At 41.9% G+C, this 19,955-nt stretch overlaps 1 protein-coding gene across 9 annotated transcripts in view; it reads left to right on the top strand.

Moving 5' to 3' along the window:
• The window catches only part of RB1CC1 (RB1 inducible coiled-coil 1), a 666,167-nt gene that overhangs the window by 175,885 nt on the left and 470,327 nt on the right, over nt 1–19,955 (top strand). For all 9 annotated transcript variants that reach the window (XM_085605628.1, XM_085605635.1, XM_085605627.1 and 6 more), the window contains 2 exons: nt 12,136–12,306; nt 19,422–19,624. In XM_085605628.1, coding sequence (XP_085461754.1) covers nt 12,136–12,306; nt 19,422–19,624 — 374 coding nt within the window. The remainder of the gene's footprint in view (nt 1–12,135; nt 12,307–19,421; nt 19,625–19,955) is intronic.

Consider the following 19,955-nt stretch of genomic DNA (forward strand, 5'->3'; position numbering starts at 1 on the left):
TATCTATAGAGCTATATATATATATATTCACTGAAAAAACCATAGGTTTCAGGCACGTTATAGTTAGGAATTAGCATTTAAAAAACCTTAGAAATTCACTGAAAAAACCATAGGTTTCAGGGGCGTTATAGTTAGCTGGACTTTTCACTCGTACAAAACCATTGAAATTCCCCTGTTATAGTTAGTTCAGCTAACTATAACTCGCGCGCCCGCAATGCACTGCTGATGACGTCACATATTACATCACTAATGACATGGTCAGTGACATCACTCATGACATCACTCATGACATCTCAAATGACATCACTGATGACATCATCCAGTGAATGTGTGTTTTTCTGAAAATTACATATGTTTTATATATGTATATCTCAAGGTCGATGGAAGAATAAATGGGTATATAAGTGTCTAAATGGATGATTTGTTTTTGAAAAATTGATTGTATAACTGACTGATTAAGTGTATCTTAGTGAATACATGGCTTAGTGAGTAATGTTTAAATGTGTAAATATCTGTATCAGTCTCTTACTTTGTATATAAGTGGCTGCATGGGTTGGTGAGTAGCTACACGAGTGTCTATATAGGTTATTAGTTGGTTTTTTGAGTATCAATATGAGTGTCTGAGTGTCTGTATGGTTCGGTGGGGGGTATTGCGTAGTGCATAGGTGCATGAATGAGTGACTCACTGTTTGTATGTGTTGAAGACAGCATGTGTGCAGGACTGTATGGGTGGGTGAGTGTGTGCATGGGTGTGTTAGTGAGTGATAGACTGTCTTAATAGTGTCTTTATGAGTAACTACATATGTTTTAAACTATTATATGTGACTATTGGTGTATATAAGTGAGTATATGTGAGAGTGAGAGATTGAAAGAGTTCCTGTATGAATAAGTATGTGTTTCTATAAGTGATTGTTTAAAAGACTAAGTATGTGTAAGTTTATGTAGAAGTAAGTGTGGTGGTGTGTGTATAACTGTATATGCAAGTAAATGGATGTTTGATTCTTTATTAGCATGAGTGACTATGTGTGTGAGTAACTCTATGGATGAGTGGCGTTGTGTAACAGGATGTATAGGTGTGTGAGTACATATGAGTGAGTACATGTATGAGTGACTGTATAGGACTGTTGGTGAATGAGTGGATGTGTATGTGGATCTTAGAAATACTGAATAGGTTGTTGGCACTGGTATTGGTATGTTCATTGTTTTGAACATTGTAGTTGCTATTTTTGAATGTGTGTATCAAAGGTTATATTAGGGGAAGAGGAGGTCTGCCACTCTATCACAAGGATGATGTCATCAGTGATGTCATTAGTGATGTCATTTGAGATGTCATCAGTGATGTCATCAGTGATGTCACTGACCATGTCATGAGTGATGTAATATGTGACGTCATCAGCAGTGCATTGCGGGCGCGCGAGTTATAGTTAGCTGAACTAACTATAACGGGGGAATTTCAATGGTTTTGTACGAGTGAAAAGTCCAGCTAACTATAACGCCCCTGAAACCTATGGTTTTTTCAGTGAATTTCTAAGGTTTTTTAAATGCTAATTCCTAACTATAATGTGCCTGAAACCTATGGTTTTTTCAGTGAATTTCAAAGGTTTTTTAAATGCTAATTTCTAACTATGCCTACAGAGATAGGACATGTGAAGAAAGAAGAAAAAACGCACAGAAAGGAAAAAAAGAAATGCAGAAAGAAGCAACAGAAGTCCTCAAACACGAAGAAAAGTGCAGGAAGAAGGATAACTTGCAGAAAGAACAAACAGAAGAGCAGAAAGAAGCCTTGTTGCAAAATCATCCTGTACCCTCAACTTTTTCAGACGGATACTGGTGGTAACTGAGTCTGACTAACCAGTCCTAGAGCCAGTGCTATGTTAAAAGACACTCAGAATACAGTGAAAACACCTACATACACTAGGGAACACTATGCGTTGGGGTCTCCCTGTGATCAGCATGACCTCCTCTGTAAGCCCCTAGTATATAATAGGGCAGGGGATTAAAACTACCTCTTAAAACGCGCTACAGGGCGTGTTTGCACACGTCACCTCAGGCCCCGTCCCCTCACTTCCCCACTGTGTAAACACGCCCTGTGGCCGTTTTAAGTGATGCAATAATGCAATAAAACATCCACAAGTTGACAGTCAGTTAGGGAAAAAAATCAAAAATTATCCAGAAGACCCTCAGCTGACAAGAAGTAAGAAAAAGGAATCACAAAATGGCTGCCCTGAATAAACAATTAAGCAGCCTCACTTTTCCAGCAGCAGGAGAAAAAAAATCTCAGGGAGCTTAAAACCAGAAAAAAGTAATTTGCTCATTTAAAAGAGCAGCCACATGCTTTTTCCTTCCTCAGGACTGGACATAGGAGCACACGCAAAGAGAATCCTCAAAACGATGCAGGAATCTCAGAGCTCACAATAGCGTCCATTATTTATGTAGAAACGGCGCATTTCACCAAAAATACGAAAAATGGGAAAATGCCACACCTGAATAAACCGGAGCCTTCCCACTTTAGAGTCAGATCAGGCGCTCGCGTCTCAGCTCCATAAATGAGGAGTTTTCCGCACAAAACTGAGTCATTACGAGACCCTCGGCGCGGAGTTCTGCAGTCACGCCGCCATCTCGTCCGGCTTCCAAGCCACGCCCCTCCCTTTAATGTTTTTATAGTATCTCTGTACTTAAAAACCTTTGTATCTAAGCTGTCCTGCAGTCAGTCAGGGCAGCTATCCTCTTACAGAAGGATTTGGGCCTTACTCGGAGTTGGTGAGGTCATCATGACTGGTGCATTTGGCATCAGAGTTGTTTTGACCTCTGTGAGCCAATGTTACTCGATGACTTGATTGGTGTTGGTTTACATACATGAAGGAACAAACTCTAACTTCACATTCCTCTTGCTGAAATATGATGTGCGGGAAAAGTTCTGGAAGATATCTTATGCTAGTCTCATGACTATAAAAAATCCTGTTCTGTTCAGTGACAGATAGGTTTCTTTGCAAACTAAAGGGATACACCTAGGCATTTTTTTTAATAATGATTTGTACCTTGAGTCCTGGTGTGATACTGCACCCTAATAACAACTGCCGTCTTCTGAAACAGAGAATTAATTTGTGAGTTGAAGTGTCCTTTTACATCTTGGCTTGCAGTTTTTATTAGGCTTTCTCAGTCATTCAACCTTTTGTTTTTAACTGGTATAAACCATTTTTCATTCCTCTTATTGATTTTCACAGGTTGGTCTTCTTGTTGGTGCACCTTCTATTTTTGTGTACTCAAGTCTTTGCACATCCAGGTTTTTTTTCGTGCCATAGTTATGCTTGCTAATGCTAATAATTATTGCAGTAATTTTTAGGTCGTGCCTAGTGGCAGCGCTCATGCGCTACTCGCTCTGTGAGGAATGCTGAAGTGGAGTATGCACTGGAAGCTCTCCCACTCTCCACCTACATTTTTTATTGGCTTGTGTCATTGTCCACTGTAAACTGTGGCTGTTCATTGGTGTAAAGGCTTCATAGTCCCACCTTAGTACCGCCTTATCGTATTTTGTAACCTCCCATTGCAACACCCTCTGTTACGTGTGTTGTTGCTCGGTAGGCTTTAATTACAGCCACGGTGCACTATTTCCTCAAATACCTTAGAAAATCCTTCACTTCTGTACAAGACTTCACTCTATTGGGAGATTGGCCACATTACATCCACCTGCAAAGGCTACGTTGAAACGACTGACCGCCACAAACACTATATAGTCCTTTGTACAGCACTTCGGAGCAGGGTCCAGCCACGACAGCTGTGGGAGGTAGGCGAGGCAGCGGTTACTAGGGGTTTCTTTGCCATAATATACATCCTCTCCTACCACTTGGCGGTGATGTATGGCATTTCCTTCTCACATGCGCGTCCCTCCAGGCTGTGCCACCAGGCCCATGCCACTGCCAACTTTGTGCCAACGCCACATAGGCCGTTATCTCTGGTAAATCCTGCGGCGCTTCTGAAAACATCCTCCCTTCACACCGAAACATCAGTGGACCGCTTCTCCACTACAAACTGCAGAAACCCTTATCCCCTCCCACCGTGGAAAAACTCCCAGTAATAAGTATGTAGGAGCAGCAGAATTCGGGGGTTTCTGAGGTGGGGTCCCTAAAAGGCACCTTTCTTCCCACAACAAGGCACTAATTGTGAGGAGGAGCTGTCCGGCAGCCCACTGCTGCCAACGCAACGCTGCTCCGGGCACTCTAATTGTACATGTCGCCTCTCTCGCTGTTTATTGTTTGTAAATGAGCTTCGAGACAGGGACCCGATTGCCAAACTGTGAGTGCGACACAGAAGTATACATGTTAATGTGCACTAGAGTAACTATGCACACTGGTTTTGTCCCGGTGTTCCCACCTGTCCCGAGACGGACGACTGTCGCAGTGGGAAGCACTTTTTCATGTGTTCAACGAAGCACGGGTTAGCAGCCCTTATGAAAAAGCAATTTAATTAATGCAGCTGATACTGTGTATAAACGTTTTGTTTTTATTCCCTCCAGTTATTCCTTAGTTTCTGCTCTTTAGTATTGGTGAGCACTGCAAATTAAGTCACTCTGTGTCCTTCGTGGATGAAACAGTGTAGTCCTACGTCTATGTTTATGGATTGCCCCAGCTTTAGATTTTTAACATCTGCCCAATCTGTTTTGCAAGCAAGCAGAACTCACCAGCAGCTCTTCTAGGGCGCCTTGCTACACCATGAAATCACCCAGCTTACTTGTGAGCCAGGAATGCAGCCACGTGATGCTGCTCACACAGTACTTATTAAAAGATTTACAGCTGCAGACACTCGGGTAGGTTTCACATCCCAGTCACCGAATCTCCATCACTTAACTATTTGTGTGGCCAAAACTTTAGCTGTCACATAGACTGTTTTTGAGAATATTTTCAACTCCTTAAATGTGCTGCGAAGTTTCTGGATTTCATCGTCCATGAAGGTTGTAAAGTTAAAATGTTTACCATCCACAGTGCAAAGTTTTTTGGGCATTACAGAATAATTTTCCATGCACAGTGAGATAATTTTTCATTTCAATGAATGCTGCCAAGTTGAACAAGCATTAAAAATGCAACAGGTCTCTGCTTTGTAAAAGTTAAAGCAATTCTGTTTGTAATTAGGTGGCTTTTTAGCTTTGGTTTATTAGTGTCTTTCAAACTTTCATATACATAACATGCATATGTATGCATGCATGTATATTTGTATTTATATAGATATGCAGATGTTTATATATGTATGTATGTATTATATATATGCATACATATATATACATATATATATATATGTGCATATGTGTGCGGTAGAGAGAGGTAGAGGCAGAGAAAGGTAGAAAGAGAGGTGTAGAGAGTAGGGAGTGAGTAGTGGAGAGTAGTAGAGTGTAGTATAGAGTAGTAGAGAGAAAGTAGTAGAGAGTGAGTAGTACAGAGTAGAGAATAGTAGAGAGAGTAGTAGAGAGTAGGAGAGTTGAAGAGAGTTAGTAGTGGAGAGTTGGAGAGAGTAGTAGAGAGTGAGTAGTAGAGAGTAGTAGAAAGTGAGTAGTAGAGAGTGAGTAGAGAGTAGTAGAGAGTGAGTAGTGAGTAGTGGAGAGTGAGTAGTAGAGAGTAGTAGAGAGTGAGTAGTAGAGAGTGAGTAGTAGAGAGTAGTAGAGAATAGTAGAGAGTTGAAGAGAGTAGTAGAGAGTGAGTAGTAGAGAGTGAGCAGTAGAGAGTAGTAGAGAGTGAGTAGTAGAGAGTGAACAGTAGAGAGTAGAAGAGAGTAAGAGTGAGTAGTAGAGAGTAGTAGAGAGTGAGTAGTAGATATTGAATAATAGAGAGTGAATAGTAGAGAGTAGTAGAAAGCGAGTAGTAGAGAGTGAATAGTAGAGAGTAGAAGAGAGTAAGAATGAGTAGTAGAGAGTGAGTAGTAGAGAGTAGCACAGTGTGAGTAGAGAGTAGATGAGTAGTAGTGTGATTAGTAGAGAGTAGTATAGAGTGAATAGTAGAGAGTGAGCAGTAGAGAGTAGAAGAGAGTAAGAGTGAGTAGTAGAGAGTAGTAGAAAGTGAGTAGTAGAGAGTGAGTAGTAGAGAATAGTAGAGAGTTGGAGAGAGTAGTAGAGAGTGAGTAGTAGAGATTGAATAATAGAGAGTGAATAGTAGAGAGTAGTAGAAAGCGAGTAGTATAGAGTGAACAGTAGAGAGTAGAAGAGAGTAAGAATGAGTAGTAGAGAGTGAGTAGTAGAGAGTAGCACAGTGTGAGTAGAGAGTAGATGAGTAGTAGTGTGATTAGTAGAGAGTAGTATAGAGTGAATAGTAGAGAGTGAGCAGTAGAGAGTAGAAGAGAGTAAGAGTGAGTAGTAGAGAGTAGTAGAAAGTGAGTAGTAGAGAGTGAGTAGTAGAGAGTAGTAGAGAATAGTAGAGAGTTGGAGAGAGTAGTAGAGAGTGAGTAGTAGAGATTGAATAATAGAGAGTGAATAGTAGAGAGTAGTAGAAAGCGAGTAGTAGAGAGTGAACAGTAGAGAGTAGAAGAGAGTAAGAATGAGTAGTAGAGAGTGAGTAGTAGAGAGTAGCACAGTGTGAGTAGAGAGTAGATGAGTAGTAGTGTGATTAGTAGAGAGTAGTATAGAGTGAATAGTAGAGAGTGAGCAGTAGAGAGCAGAAGAGAGTAAGAGTGAGTAGTAGAGAGTAGTAGAGAGTAGTAGAAAGTGAGTAGTAGAGAGTGAGTAGTAGAGAGTAGTACAGTGTGAGTAGAGGTTAGATGAGTAGTAGAGAGTTATTAGTAGAGAGTGAGTAGTAGAGAGTAGTAGAAAGTGAGTAGTAGACAGTGAGTAGTAGAGAGTAGTACAGAGTGAGTAGTAGAGAGTAGTACAGAGTGAGTAGAGAGTAGTAGTAGAGTGAGTAGTAGAGAGTGAGTAGAGAGTAGTAGTGAGTAGTAGAGTTCTTTCTTGAAGCATAATTAAGCACAAAACCATTCATGGTGGACCATGTAAACACTAACACACGACCATTCATGGTGGACCATGGACACACCAACCAACACATGACCATCCAAGGTGGTCCACGGACACACCAGCCCATGACCATCCATGGTGGACCATGGACACACCAGTGGTGACCAAGGCATGTCAATGAAAATGAGTTTCCCACCTGTGGTACTTGGCCTTCAACCAACCCTCCCCCAACATGGATCTCGCACTGGGACCACATGAGGGGTTTTACAGCAGCGAAGACTTTACAGAGCCTTTTAAGTGTTATTAAATATGATTTTGCTTAAAGAATCTATATCGAATGGTCTTTTTCCTAGAGATTTCTAGCATCCTTGAATCAAAACGAACAGCAGCCTTAACCTAGAAAAAAGGGCGCTCTGATATTTCCCGCAAAATAGATACATTAATTTGGGAGCCCCTGACACCGAGATTATGTTTGCAACACGCGCACGCAGACACAGCCGGCTCCGCTTTTAATCCGCCTCCTGGTGGTGCTGAAAAGCGTTCCATTTTCCTGGATCAAAACAACGGATCATTTAAGTGCCTAGAGGTGATCCTGTCTGTGGTGCGTTTGGGCTAATTATATGTATCCAAACACAGTATATTAATATGTATTCCTAAACATGCCTTTTTGGAAATGGAGCAGGAACGTTAACTGACATCTGTCCTCCCTCCAACAGTCTCCAGAGTTCACCTTAAAATGATACTTCAGCCGTGGGAAACAGACGCTTCTGCTTGGGGAACAGCAAAAAATACAATGTGAGCCTAATGGCTCCGCCAGCAGGAGGCGCTGGCTCAGCGCCTTGGGATCCCGTCTGGGCGCTTTCTGTGTGTCTGGGGCCCGCGGTGCCGGCAGGGGTGGGCTCTGCCAGCTCCTGCAGGAGCCTCCGAGATGCCCAGGCAATTCTCATTAATAGTTTACCCCTCGCTGGTTGGTAAATTAGGGTCAGCAGCGGCACGCTGGGATTCGCGTCCAGTGCCACCTGGCACCCGCCCACCGCCTGGGTCTTTTAACCTTCAAATGCGCTTTTTAATTGTGACCGGCTTATGGGAGGGGCGGGGGATGGGCCACGCTTTCATAGCGTTTAGCAACAGGCTTGCTTGTACTAGAACATGCATGGGGTCACCAACAGGCTTAGAGGATGCCCACACAATGGGACGGGGGGGGGCGGGGCTATGGAGCTTTACCAGACAATAGGCCGAGCTGTTAATGACAGAGAGAAATATCGCTACTCCCAAGATCACACGTGCGCGCATAGAGGGCAGGAATAACTTCACCCTGCCTACCATGGGAGAAAATATCACCTCCCTTCTCCAAAACGGAGTATAAGCGCTTCGACGCCCCATTGGGGTACTACACACTACAAACCATACAAGGGCAACTTTGGAGCTGGGGTCGGTTCAGCCCCATGTGATTCTGGGCAAAACACCTCATCTCCCTGTGCCTACCAAAAACAAGTCTGTAAGCGCTCGCCAGGCAGCCGTGACGTGGACTTCTCTTTTTCTGCCGTCCCACTTCTACGGCCTTGCCTGCTTTCCTTCTTTAGTAAAAGGTTTCTTATCTTTATGGGACCATGTGTTTGGCCCAATAAAGATAAGAAACCTTTTACGACGCAAGGAAGGCAGACGAGCCCGTCCAAATGAGACGGCTCAAAAGGCCGAAGGAAAACTTCATTAACAGCTCTTTTCCAATGGCTGTCCACCGTTTAGCATAAACGGTGATGCCAGCCAATGGAAAAGAGGGGCGGGGCTTAATGCCCTTTACACAAAATACCTAAAAACGTTAAATCTCGCCAGCGAGACTGCGCATGTGCGCAGCCTATGCTAGCCGAGACCTAAAAAGGTTTACACGATTTCCTCTGCAAGTTTACCTTTTGAAAAGTTTTGTATGCATTTTACTACTGCCAAGTAAAACACTACCTGTTTTTTACAAGGTATATTTTATACAGAAACATTTTGTTAGCGTTAATAAAAATTATATATGTGACATACATTATTACAAAAGTCACAATCTCCAAGCATTTGTTGCAAAGTGTAAAAAATTAAACATTAGCAAAGTTGCAGCATTTTTCATAGAACTTCATGCAGGTTGCAAAAAAATAGTCTGTTAAGACAAATAGCCCCCAATACCTGGAAATACTGATTCAAGAAGCTAGTGGCAATTCAGGTATCCTTCCCTGGATATCTGTACATAGCCCAGTTGTTTCCAGCTTATGTTATTGTCCTTGTGAACTGTGCAGTAACTACTGGGGTGTGCCAAAAGGAATGGAAATTATAGAGCGCAGAACCATTTGTGTTGCCCCCATATGGTGCTGTGACATATTGAAGGGATAACGAAGGATAGGCACACAAAATGGTACCATGCAAGGCATGCTGTATTGAGGTAGGAACTTAAAGCTCCGCCCACTCTTCACCTACATTTTTCATTGGCTTCTGTCATTGTCCACTGTAAACTGTGGCTGTTCATCTGTCAGAAGGCTTCGTAGTCCCACCATAGTACTGCCTTGTCTCATTTTGTAATCTCCCATGGCAACACCCCCTGTTACTTGTGTTTTTGCTCAGTAGGCTTTAATTACAGCCTCCAAGCACTATTATCTCTTTGAAAAACAAGACATAAAAAACTCATGGTCATTTACAATGCCAATAGTTCAGACTCTCATAAATGCGAGACCTATTGGATTGCAAATGTTTGTTTTTCTATCTATGCTGTCCAACAGATAATTATCTTCAAACACAAAATTGCTTCCTTTGTTACAATACCTTTGTTATATGACCTTTTTGTTCTTAGAACTAATGAGTACTTGTTTTATCCCTTTGTGCTAAAAGATTGATTTCTGCATCATGAGTTCCACCCTCTCATGACAAAGAATGTAGACATCGAGCTCTGGAAGCCAACTTTGCAGGAGGGTGGTGGAGGGACCTGATGAATGCCACATGATTGTCCTGCCATTGCTGATCCTTAGAAAAGATCAATAATAGATTAACTTGAGCATACACACCTCGTGCAGACATCATTGAAACACATGTGCTGGTGGAGATGCATGCATCAGTGAAAAGGAGAGATCCACCCAATTCTATCCTTGTCAAGGCCGGAGAGTTTCTATTTCAGGATCACTGCTGGACCACTACCTTCAAGACAAAATCCTCATAGTGGGCTGGACTGATACTTGAATTATCATTGGGCCATTGGGAGCCCCTGACAGAGTGTGGCAGCGTGTTCACGCATGGCTGGTTCATCAACTCCACTGTTTGTTTCGTTGCCAGTTGAGAAACAGGAGCTTTGTTTTTGACAGAGTCAGAGACTTGGCTTTGCAGGGGAGGACAGTGCGTTTCGTAGCACCCTCACTCAGAATAGGGAGGGCTGCAGGAAAATGAGCAGCGTTTCTCACCTGAATATTTGGGTAAAGATACGGCTCCATCGTCCTGAAGAGCTCTCTCAAACTTGTCTCTAGCAGCCTCCGGACCAGAGAGGGCTGTTAAAGCTTGCTTATGGTAAAGGGAAGCACAATCAGCCAAAGAAAGGTAAAATTAAAAAAAAAACACATTCTGCTTTACTTAGGCTAATTGGGCTTTCTCATTATAAAAAGCTAAGAGACCAGCCCAGAGAGCTGTGTGTGAACTGAAAGCTCTGAGAGGAAAGGTTGAGGGAGCGCCACAAGAGGATGGAGTGTTTTTAAAAAAAACATTTTTTTTAACTCGTAAACATTTAGGTAAAAGGTTGGTCAGATTTCAGCTTTATCCATAGCAGTAAATAGGCATGTTGGCAGCTAGCCAACCTCTGAAAAGTTACGTGAATGGGCCTCCAACGTTCACTATATCCAGGAAAGGCAGGTTGGTTGGCAAGCTCTCATCGTTCCAATCTTGGTTCTAATAATGCGTTAAGTATTTGGAGAAGATTTTCATTACTGTGTGGCTCTTAAAGTTCATCTTGCCCAGTGTGTGTTTTAACCATCAATCGATGATCAGCAGTGAAACTAATGTGCATCTTACCCAGAGAACTGCATAGTAGGAGAGCTAGTGTTAAGTTAGGATTCGGAGTGCCTGCCTCAATTTCAGAAATATTTGTTATAGTTTTTCCTGCGTGAGAATTTTGTAACGGAGGCCTACTTGGAATTGCCATAACACTGTCCTTTTACCAAAGCATCTTTTATAATGGGGCCTTCTGTGTGGAGGTTTATGTTAAGTGTTATTCACAGTTGCCCATGCAGAATTCTAAGTACTGTCATTATCAGTAGAATGTCATTGTGATAATCAGATGGCCTGTTTGGTTTAATGAAAGTTATGCCCACTTTCTGTTACAATGGTGGAGTGATGAAAATAAAATATATTTTTCTAAACTTGTTTATTTGGGTATCTTCCTAGTGAACATACTATTGTTGACCAGGAGATAAACTTCCAAAAGTTTAAGGAGGAAGATATAATTTCTTTCTGTAGTTGTACTTCCATCCAAAGTCCTTTTATTTTAAATGGTTTAGAGACCGAGAATCTAGGTATACGCTATGTACACGAACAATGAACGTGTGACATTCAGCGACACATCCTTGGAAATTAGTATTTCAAGCGTTAGCTCTTTTTCTGGGAAACACACCGGCTTGTAGAAGACAAGGGCAAAGGTTGGCTCAGACATGAAGTGTGGTAGTGTTGCATTTGTGCCATGGAATGTGACGCCTAGCAGCAAGTGGAGTGACTTGGTTGAGAAACAGTTTCAGAAACGAGAAACAGAATCTAGAACGGGTACGGCACGCCAGGCATAATGGGAGACAAACACTTATTGGGAAGCCCAGCTGAGGCTAACAGTTGGTATCCTAAGACCTTAGTAAACCTAGACATCGTAGATTGTTAAACTAAATCTTGAATGGCTTTTACACGAGTTATTTAAGTGGAAAAAATTATTGACAAGTATGAACGAAACTTATCTGTTTTGAACATGCCAGATATTGGAAGTTTACTCTCGGTGACACTTATTGAAAGTGGACACAGTGATAGCGCATTTGTGGTACCCACCTTAATATATCTTTATAGCAAGGCTGGAAATGGCATGGCAATGGCATATTGATGGTTTCCTGAATTAAAGGCATTCTTATCACAATGGTTTCACTGATATTTAATGTCATAATCTTTGTGTTTTTTTACCCACCTGTTCAATTTGCTTGTTTTTGTTTTTGCAGGACACAAACCCAATATTTCTGTTCAACAAGGAGATGATCCTGTGTGACCGTCCGCCAGCTATTCCAAAACCCACTTTTTCTGCAGAGAATGAAATGGAGTTGAAAGTTGAGGAATCTCTCATGATGCCTGCGGTTTTTCACACTGTAGCATCCAGAACACAGCTTGCAGTGGTAAGAAAAATTAGTCTCTCAATCCGACATAATTGTATTGGCCACCAAACCATCTTGATTAAAAGTAATGTTGCCACAATTTCTTTTCTGCCACATACGTTTTGGTTGCTTTGGTTACGGAAGATTACTTCACAGAAACTCTTTACATAAGCGTTGTTTATATTCAGATCTTGTTCGACAGAATACACGTAATAGAGACCTCATTAAAGGAAGCTGTCATGCAGTTTTAGCATGACTTGTTTTTGTATTACTTAGGGGTTGATTATGTTGCATGGGGGTGGCGATCCGCCCGCCAACATTCACCGCCCGCCTCCCATTCCCCCCCACCACATTACGATGGCGGGGGGACCCAGGCGGACGGAAAGACAGTCCGCCGGTTTTCCACCGGTCGACTCGTCGACCAGGCGGAAAAAGTGTTTAATATGGTGGAGGTGTCGACAAGACACCGCCATCCATATTACGATGACTGCGGAGATCAGCCTTTCCGTGGCGGCAACGGCAAAGGAATGTGGATCCTGCATTTGGAGGCCCATTGCTGGCCTCCAGGGTGTTGGGGGGTGGGAGGGTGCACATGGGGGGTACCTATGGTACCACTCAGCATTTGCATGCACAAGGTGGCAGGCACCGCGTGGTGCCTGTCACGTTGTGCATGCAAATGCACAACATGCATTTTTTACCTTGCGGCGGGTGCTGCTTGCAGCACCGCCTGCTGCAATGTAAACCAGCATTGGCATAGCCAATAGGTCTCGCCTTTGGGACCTTATAAGTGTTTAGCCATGCAACAGTTGCATAACTAAATACTTATAAGGTCCCAAAAGCGAGACCTATTGGCTATGCAAAGCGGCCGTGAAAGTAAAAGTGATCGCGATCACGATCAAACATCAAAGCGGCCGCTAAAGTGAAAGTAATCGTGGTAAAGCGCGCGCGCGCACATGCACTGTAGCTCTAGGCTGGCCTGGTAGCACTTTTTGGAGCCCTCTCAATAAGTCTCGCCAGACCAGCGCATGCGCTGGGTCAGACGAGACCTAAAAATATGGGATGCGCCCGCCAGTGTAGCGGGCGCATCCTAATGCCTACGGCGGGACTGCCGCACCTACGGCACACGGTCCCTGAGCCGTTGCGGTCCGCCCGCCATCGCAATAGACTCCTAAGTTTCACTACCTTTCATATTCACTTCATGCGTTTTTTTTGTATTGTTTTAGTCTGATGTACCTAGATTTTTCCAGTTCAAGTTCTTTGTTTACTACCATTTGATTCTATTGTATTGTGACATGCATATAGTGATTACTACCTGTGTGGAGCGCTCAATTGCTTTCCTACACAGGTAGCATATTATTCCGTGCAGGGTGTGTAGTTAGAAGGGTTTTGTCTTTTTTTTTTTTTATTTGTATGTAGGTTGTGTTCCCATGTAGTGCGTGATGACCACCGTGTTGCAGTTATCATGTTGTGGGAAGCAATGCCTAGCAGTGGGATGGATGTAGAAGTGCGAAAGATAGGCACACAGTTTGATTTTCAGTAGATTGGCAGCCCTGAACAGCACTTCAAGTTACTTTATTACAGTGCTTCCCAAACTTTTTAGAACCTCGACCCAAGGTTTAGAATGACAGGTTTTCGTGACCCACCTAGCTTTAATGAACATGAGGTAGGTGATCTTTTCTTTTTTTTAAATAACTAAAGCATTGTGTGGTAACGCACTGTAATTTACAGACAGCACATTTTCCATTTAAATGGCCACTAAATTTGCACAGACATGCACCTTTACTGATAAAACTATATTACACACAAATTATATTGTGTGGAAATCTGGTTGCGTAGTGAGTCTTCAATTAAAGGGTCTTGATTTTTTTTTAATCATATTAAAATGTTTGTTTCCATCGCACTTAAGAATTACAAAAAATGTGCTTCATTTTTGCTTTCCTAACTGCTGAATTTGTACACTTCATTTACAGATAGTTACATTTTATTGTGTGTTACAAAAATGAGATCCTTTCCTTTCACACTATGTGTACCCCAGTAAGATTGTCACATAATTAACCTTACTTTTCTTTCTCAAAAGTGAGAGGAGTTTGTAAACACCAATACTCTTGTTAAAAAATCTATGCAGCAATTTGTCAGAAGACATAGCCTGACATTTGAACCCAGTCTTCGAAGTGCAGCAAGTGTGACAAGATAAATACAGAATTTAAAATTATCTTTATTTATTGCTTGGACTTTCAGGACCCACAGTTTGGGAAATGCTGCTTTATGGTATTTCTTAAGATCAAATTGAAGCACTGGACAGTCCATTTTGAGATTTTTCTGATTGTTTGAAGTTTGTGATCCTGAGCAGGCATAGGGTGAATGGAGAGAATGTGTGGAGTTTGCTGGTATTTACTTTACTATCTTTCCACATATGGTTGTCATTGTAAAGTGTCAAGAAATCGTCATAGTATGTTGCTTTTTGGGGCCTGCAGTGCTGGACTAAATTAGAGTCCTCCGTGGTCCAGCTGTATATTTAAAAAAGATTATTAACATTTTGCCGTAACAACAAACATACATATCAATATATCCCGCCTATACATGGTCCAGCTGTATATGGCAGATTTGTTAGGTTATTATACACCTGTTCACATTATGATGAATGGTTTATTGCCGGGTATGGGCATGGCCTGTAGGGTTCTGCCTAATGTGAGTGTAGCTCAAATAGGTATATAAAGTCACGAGGACTGGGTTCCCATACTTATACTAAGTTTGGGGGTTGGACATACTCTAGGGACCCACCTATGGGAGGGTTTGGAGAGAGGGTTGTTACACCCATTTCCTTTGTCCAGTTTCGCGCCAGAGCAGGGGCAGGTAGCCCCTGCAACCGGTTTGAACTGGACTATGCACAGGGACACCAAGTGTGCCCCCAGTGCAGGACTTCAAAGCACCACAGAGTGCTCCCGCCCAGCCCCAATACACATCTGCCTGTCGGGGGAGGTGGTCACACCTCCCTGGGACAGGAAACCTATTGTCCAGGCCTCCTCTGCTGGAGTTTCGGTCAGCAGCAGGAGGCCAGACCCGTGTCTGTGGCAGAGGCATCCATTTTGTGATGCAAGGGCTCAGGAAAGTCCTACCGGGTTAGACCAGTGTGAACATGTCTCTCCCTCTAGAAGGGTGGAATGCTACCTTCGCCGCCAGAACTGGCGGGGTGGGGGGTAGTATTCCAAAGCATTTGACACCAAACACAACATGTTTCCGTGCAGCCATCCCAAAGTTAGCATTTACCGTGATGTTATAATGCACTTAAGAGTATATGGTCAGGCTGCACCACAAACAGCATCAGAGGAGGTACTCCGAACGCCGCAGAGGGGCTCTGCTCATGCAGGGGCCCCCTCTCACATAAAAACCAAGCACTCTGCCTTCAGGATTGTTAAGGCCTGCCATAGGAGTGACTTATAGGTTTTATATGTGTGTGCAATGATAGTGATATAGGTAGCCTATACCACAGTAAGGGGTGCAAGCACACCCTTACCCAGGCTGCAGTAGCGGACCTGTGGTGCCATGTTGGAGTGCTTCCCAGGGGTGGCATAATACATGCTTCAGCCCCTGGTAGGCCTCTGAGGTACCTATGCCCTAGGTACATAGTATACCATATACTAGGGGCTTTTAAGGCACTCCAGAATCAAATTAGAAATGTACCTAATGTACATGGAAACCATTTTAGAGAGGAAGCAGCTAGGCTGGGTGTCCTGATTAGCAGGGCCACAGCCAGACTAAGTTCGAAAAAAAGTGAAACCCCAGCAAATAGTGGGGGTACCCAAGTGAAGCAGATCCTACTCTCCTACAGTGGGCTTTTGGTCAGCCCCTTGTTCTTGATTGAGTGAATTTTGTGGTCTGTCAGTAGGAGTCAGCTGAATTCAAACGTATGTGCCTTTCAGAACCGAAGTGTGTTCTTGTTTTTTTGTTATTTTTATTTCATTGGTCTGAGTCCAGACACAAAGGCAGTCTGAAGGAGTTAAAGATGAAGTGCCATGTACATGTAATATTCTATGTCCAAAGCTCTTGTAGGACATTGGGATGTCTGTTTTAGGGACATAACCACTGGTGTCATGTCAACTGGATAAGTAGCAAGATGTGGTGCATTGTCGGGTAATCAGCCTAGTAGTGCCTTCTGAAACTGGCACAGTTGTTTTCATTTTCACCCATTGCGTGATCAAAACCCAGGAAATTGACATCCATGTGTGCAATGTATGTTTTACAAAAGTGAAAAGTAGGGGCCTGCATATGTTGGAGCATAACTGTCATATTTTCTGAAAGACACCCATGGATATACAGTTGCATTAGTTTATTGGGATCAGAGTAATCTGTTGAGGTAAGAGTCGCTGAGAGGTGAAGTTGGCCTACTTTAGAAAGCCACTGTTGCAGGTAAATAACTTTTTCTTTAACCGTTATACACACCGTTTCAAAGCATTACCCACCTGTAGTTAAAGCAAGTTCCGGATGTCCCATAACTGTCCACCTATTTCAGGACTAAGGCGCATCCTCACCTTACTCCCGAACCCATTAGGTATTGATTTTGAATTGGGGTTGGGGGTGGGATGGGTATAGTAGCAGAAGATACAAGTGAAGTGGAAACATTAGCACTGTTAGTTTCCATGAGCCTAAAAATAGCAAATTACATTTATATCGTTTTAAGTTAGCACCAGAGACTTGAATCAAATGTTGCAGTTAAATGGGGATAAAAATCTCAGTTTTGAAAGAAGATGAAGAGAAGCTGGAGGTTTTCTTTTCATAAAGTATTATTGTGATTTCTTGTGACTCATGGAGGGGGAAGTCCCTGAACTAGACAAGGGTGTTCCTGAAGAAGAGCTATAAACCATTTTTGGCTTCCTCTAACAAACGTAATGATCAGTGTTGAGTGTTGATTTGTAGTGTCTGAGCTGCTTTTGCTCTTCTGTTTTTTAGGAGAGTATATGATTTAAGCTTCAAATTTAGTAAGAAACGACGTTAAGGCAATCTATGCATTTTTTTAGTTGGCTGTAAAATGACTATTATGGCCTCTTTACTAGCAGGACCACAGAAGCATGGTTTTCTTCTTTATGCTTGGTCACTGCTAAGTTGGTATGCCTATGAATATGCAGTCTTATCAATCGAAGGAAAGGAATTCAAATGCTTTTATAATAATTAGGATCCTGCCTACATTTTATAGACTTCACAAATGAAACACACTTTTCAAATATGGGACTGTTTGCCTTGAAGGCACACCTCAAATGCATCAAATATTTGGTAAGGTGAATTAAATAGCCCAATATTACCCAACGTTGGCGTGATGTAATTGCTTCTCTTCAAATGTAACGTTTCTCTTGATTTGCACTGAATCTACTTAGTTATTCTTCTAAATGATATCTGCCTTTGTTATCTTTACCATAGCAAGTCTGTCGTTATGTGCTTTGCCTCCTTTTTTTAATATATGCTGGCAAACTAACAGGTTGTTTGTTAGCGGTGCTTGCTATTGACTTTGCCAGTTCTTGTTTTTGGTCTGTGTAGTTATAGTACTGAAAAATTATTCTTTTTTTTCTATAGCTTACATTTTTTAGATGCTCTTGTCAGCGCTCGTCCCCCGCTCTGCTTTGCCGCTCTCCGGCTGATTATTAACATGGTTTTCATCTAAGAATGGTAAACATGAGTAGAGTATGGAGAATACAGTTCGAAGATGGTTTCGTTGTTTATAAGTTGTCAGCAAACTGCACAGGGGAGCGAGTATAGACAAAAGCGTCTGAAAAATGTATGTTAAAGAAATGAATGCAAAACTTTTACTGTACATCCGTTTTCAGATGTTGTTGTCAATGCTTGCTACCCAGTGCCACTCGTAGACTGTAAAATAGTCAATGTTGCATTCCTTTGGAAGCGAAATGGCACATGTATTTAGCCAAAAGAAAAAAATGACTCCAAAGTACTCCCATGGACTGATCCAAGAAGATCCATGAAGTTATAGGCAACGTGGCAAGCCAAAGGCGGAAGGTTCAAATAGTAAGAAGCCCGTATCTGATGAGGCTATTCCCAAACTTCTTAAAATACACTTTATATCTCTGGTGGAAACTTAGAATCTAGAGATTTTCTCACTCATTGTCATCAACTCAGGGCGTTTTTTCACCAGAAAATCTTGATCTCTATACTTTAAATAATGAGTCAGTTTGACCGCTTTAATCTCTTAGCTAGCACGATCTAACTGGTGGATTTCAGTGATACATTTAAAAGCTAAACTTCTCAACTTTGTATGCTTGAGTTTCTGTGTAGTTATTTGTTAATGCTGGGAAATAGGACAACCTCCCTACCATGAAAGAGGAATTAAGCAACTTAAAATTCAGTAAAACTGGAGTTAAACTTTTTATCTTTTATTTTTTATTTTACAGAGTTTTATATAGCGCAAACTTGACCCGAATCGGGTATCAGAGCACTTTACATAGCATCCGGTAGCATTACATGAGGACACATTCATTTTTGTTAGGCATGGGAAGATTAAGTGATTTGCCCAGAATCACAGGATGTTCAGCGTCACTGCTGAGACTCAAACACAGTTCCCCAGATTCGAGGTCGACCGCCCTAGCCGTTAGGCCAACTCCTCTCCCTTCATCATGTAAACACACACACACACGTGACCATTATTTTGGCAGTGAGCAAGGTTTAAATGGTGATGCTCACGATCCTAGTCTGCAGCTTTTCTTTGAATGTAAGTACTCATCAGTGGTGTAAAAAAGATGGGGTAGGTGAACAATGCAGTTTCATATGGAAGAATCTTATTTATTTGAAAAAGTAAACAAAACACGCACTGTTTGTGTGTGTGTGTAAGGTTCTTTAAATTTTGACAATTTTTTTTATATAACTTGCCTACCGATATCTCTGGGACTTTAATTTTATCCAAAAACTAGAGGTTTTAAAAAGTGTTGCAACATTCCCGCCCTCATAGTGCACATATTATAAGCATTGGAATGTACAGGCGGTATCGCTGCTGGAATTGATTACTAACTTTCTTGTCATGTATTTGTGTTTTGGTCAGCTTAATTTGCTATTTTGCACTCTGGTTTCTAGATATTTTTCCCGTTGGCATGTAGCTTCTTTCTCATGAGGAAGGTATTTGATTTTCTTTCCCCTAGGAAATGTATGAAGTTGCCAAGAAGCTTTGCTCGTTTTGTGAAGGCCTGGTCCATGATGAGCACCTTCAACATCAGGGTTGGGCTGCTATCATGGCCAATTTGGAAGATTGTACGCACTCCTACCAAAAGCTCCTACTCAGGTTTGAAAACGCGTATTCAGGTTATCTACAATCTATAGAGGACATCAAGCTGAAGCTTACTAAGTAAGTGACATTTGTATATAAAAAACAAAAAAAACCTTTTTTTAAAAGAACAGTTTGTGTCCTACATTTTGTATTTTTAGTATCTTTGGCACAAACTAATGTTGACAACTTTCAATGCTGTTTTCTTTATTAGAACAAACTGACTCTGATAACCAATATATAGTTGAACATATGCATAATGTAATGCTTAAATTAACCATCCCATTCTACGTCTTTAGCCGTTGTTGTGTAATGCTAAAGAAAAACACACTGAGCGATGTGAGTATATAATCATAAAACATTTGAAAATTAGACTGTTGTGATGATACAACATGACATAAATTGGTGGAAA

This window comes from Triturus cristatus, chromosome 5_1, assembly GCF_964204655.1.
Source record: "Triturus cristatus chromosome 5_1, aTriCri1.1, whole genome shotgun sequence".
In the NCBI taxonomy this organism is placed as follows: Eukaryota; Metazoa; Chordata; class Amphibia; order Caudata; family Salamandridae; genus Triturus; species Triturus cristatus.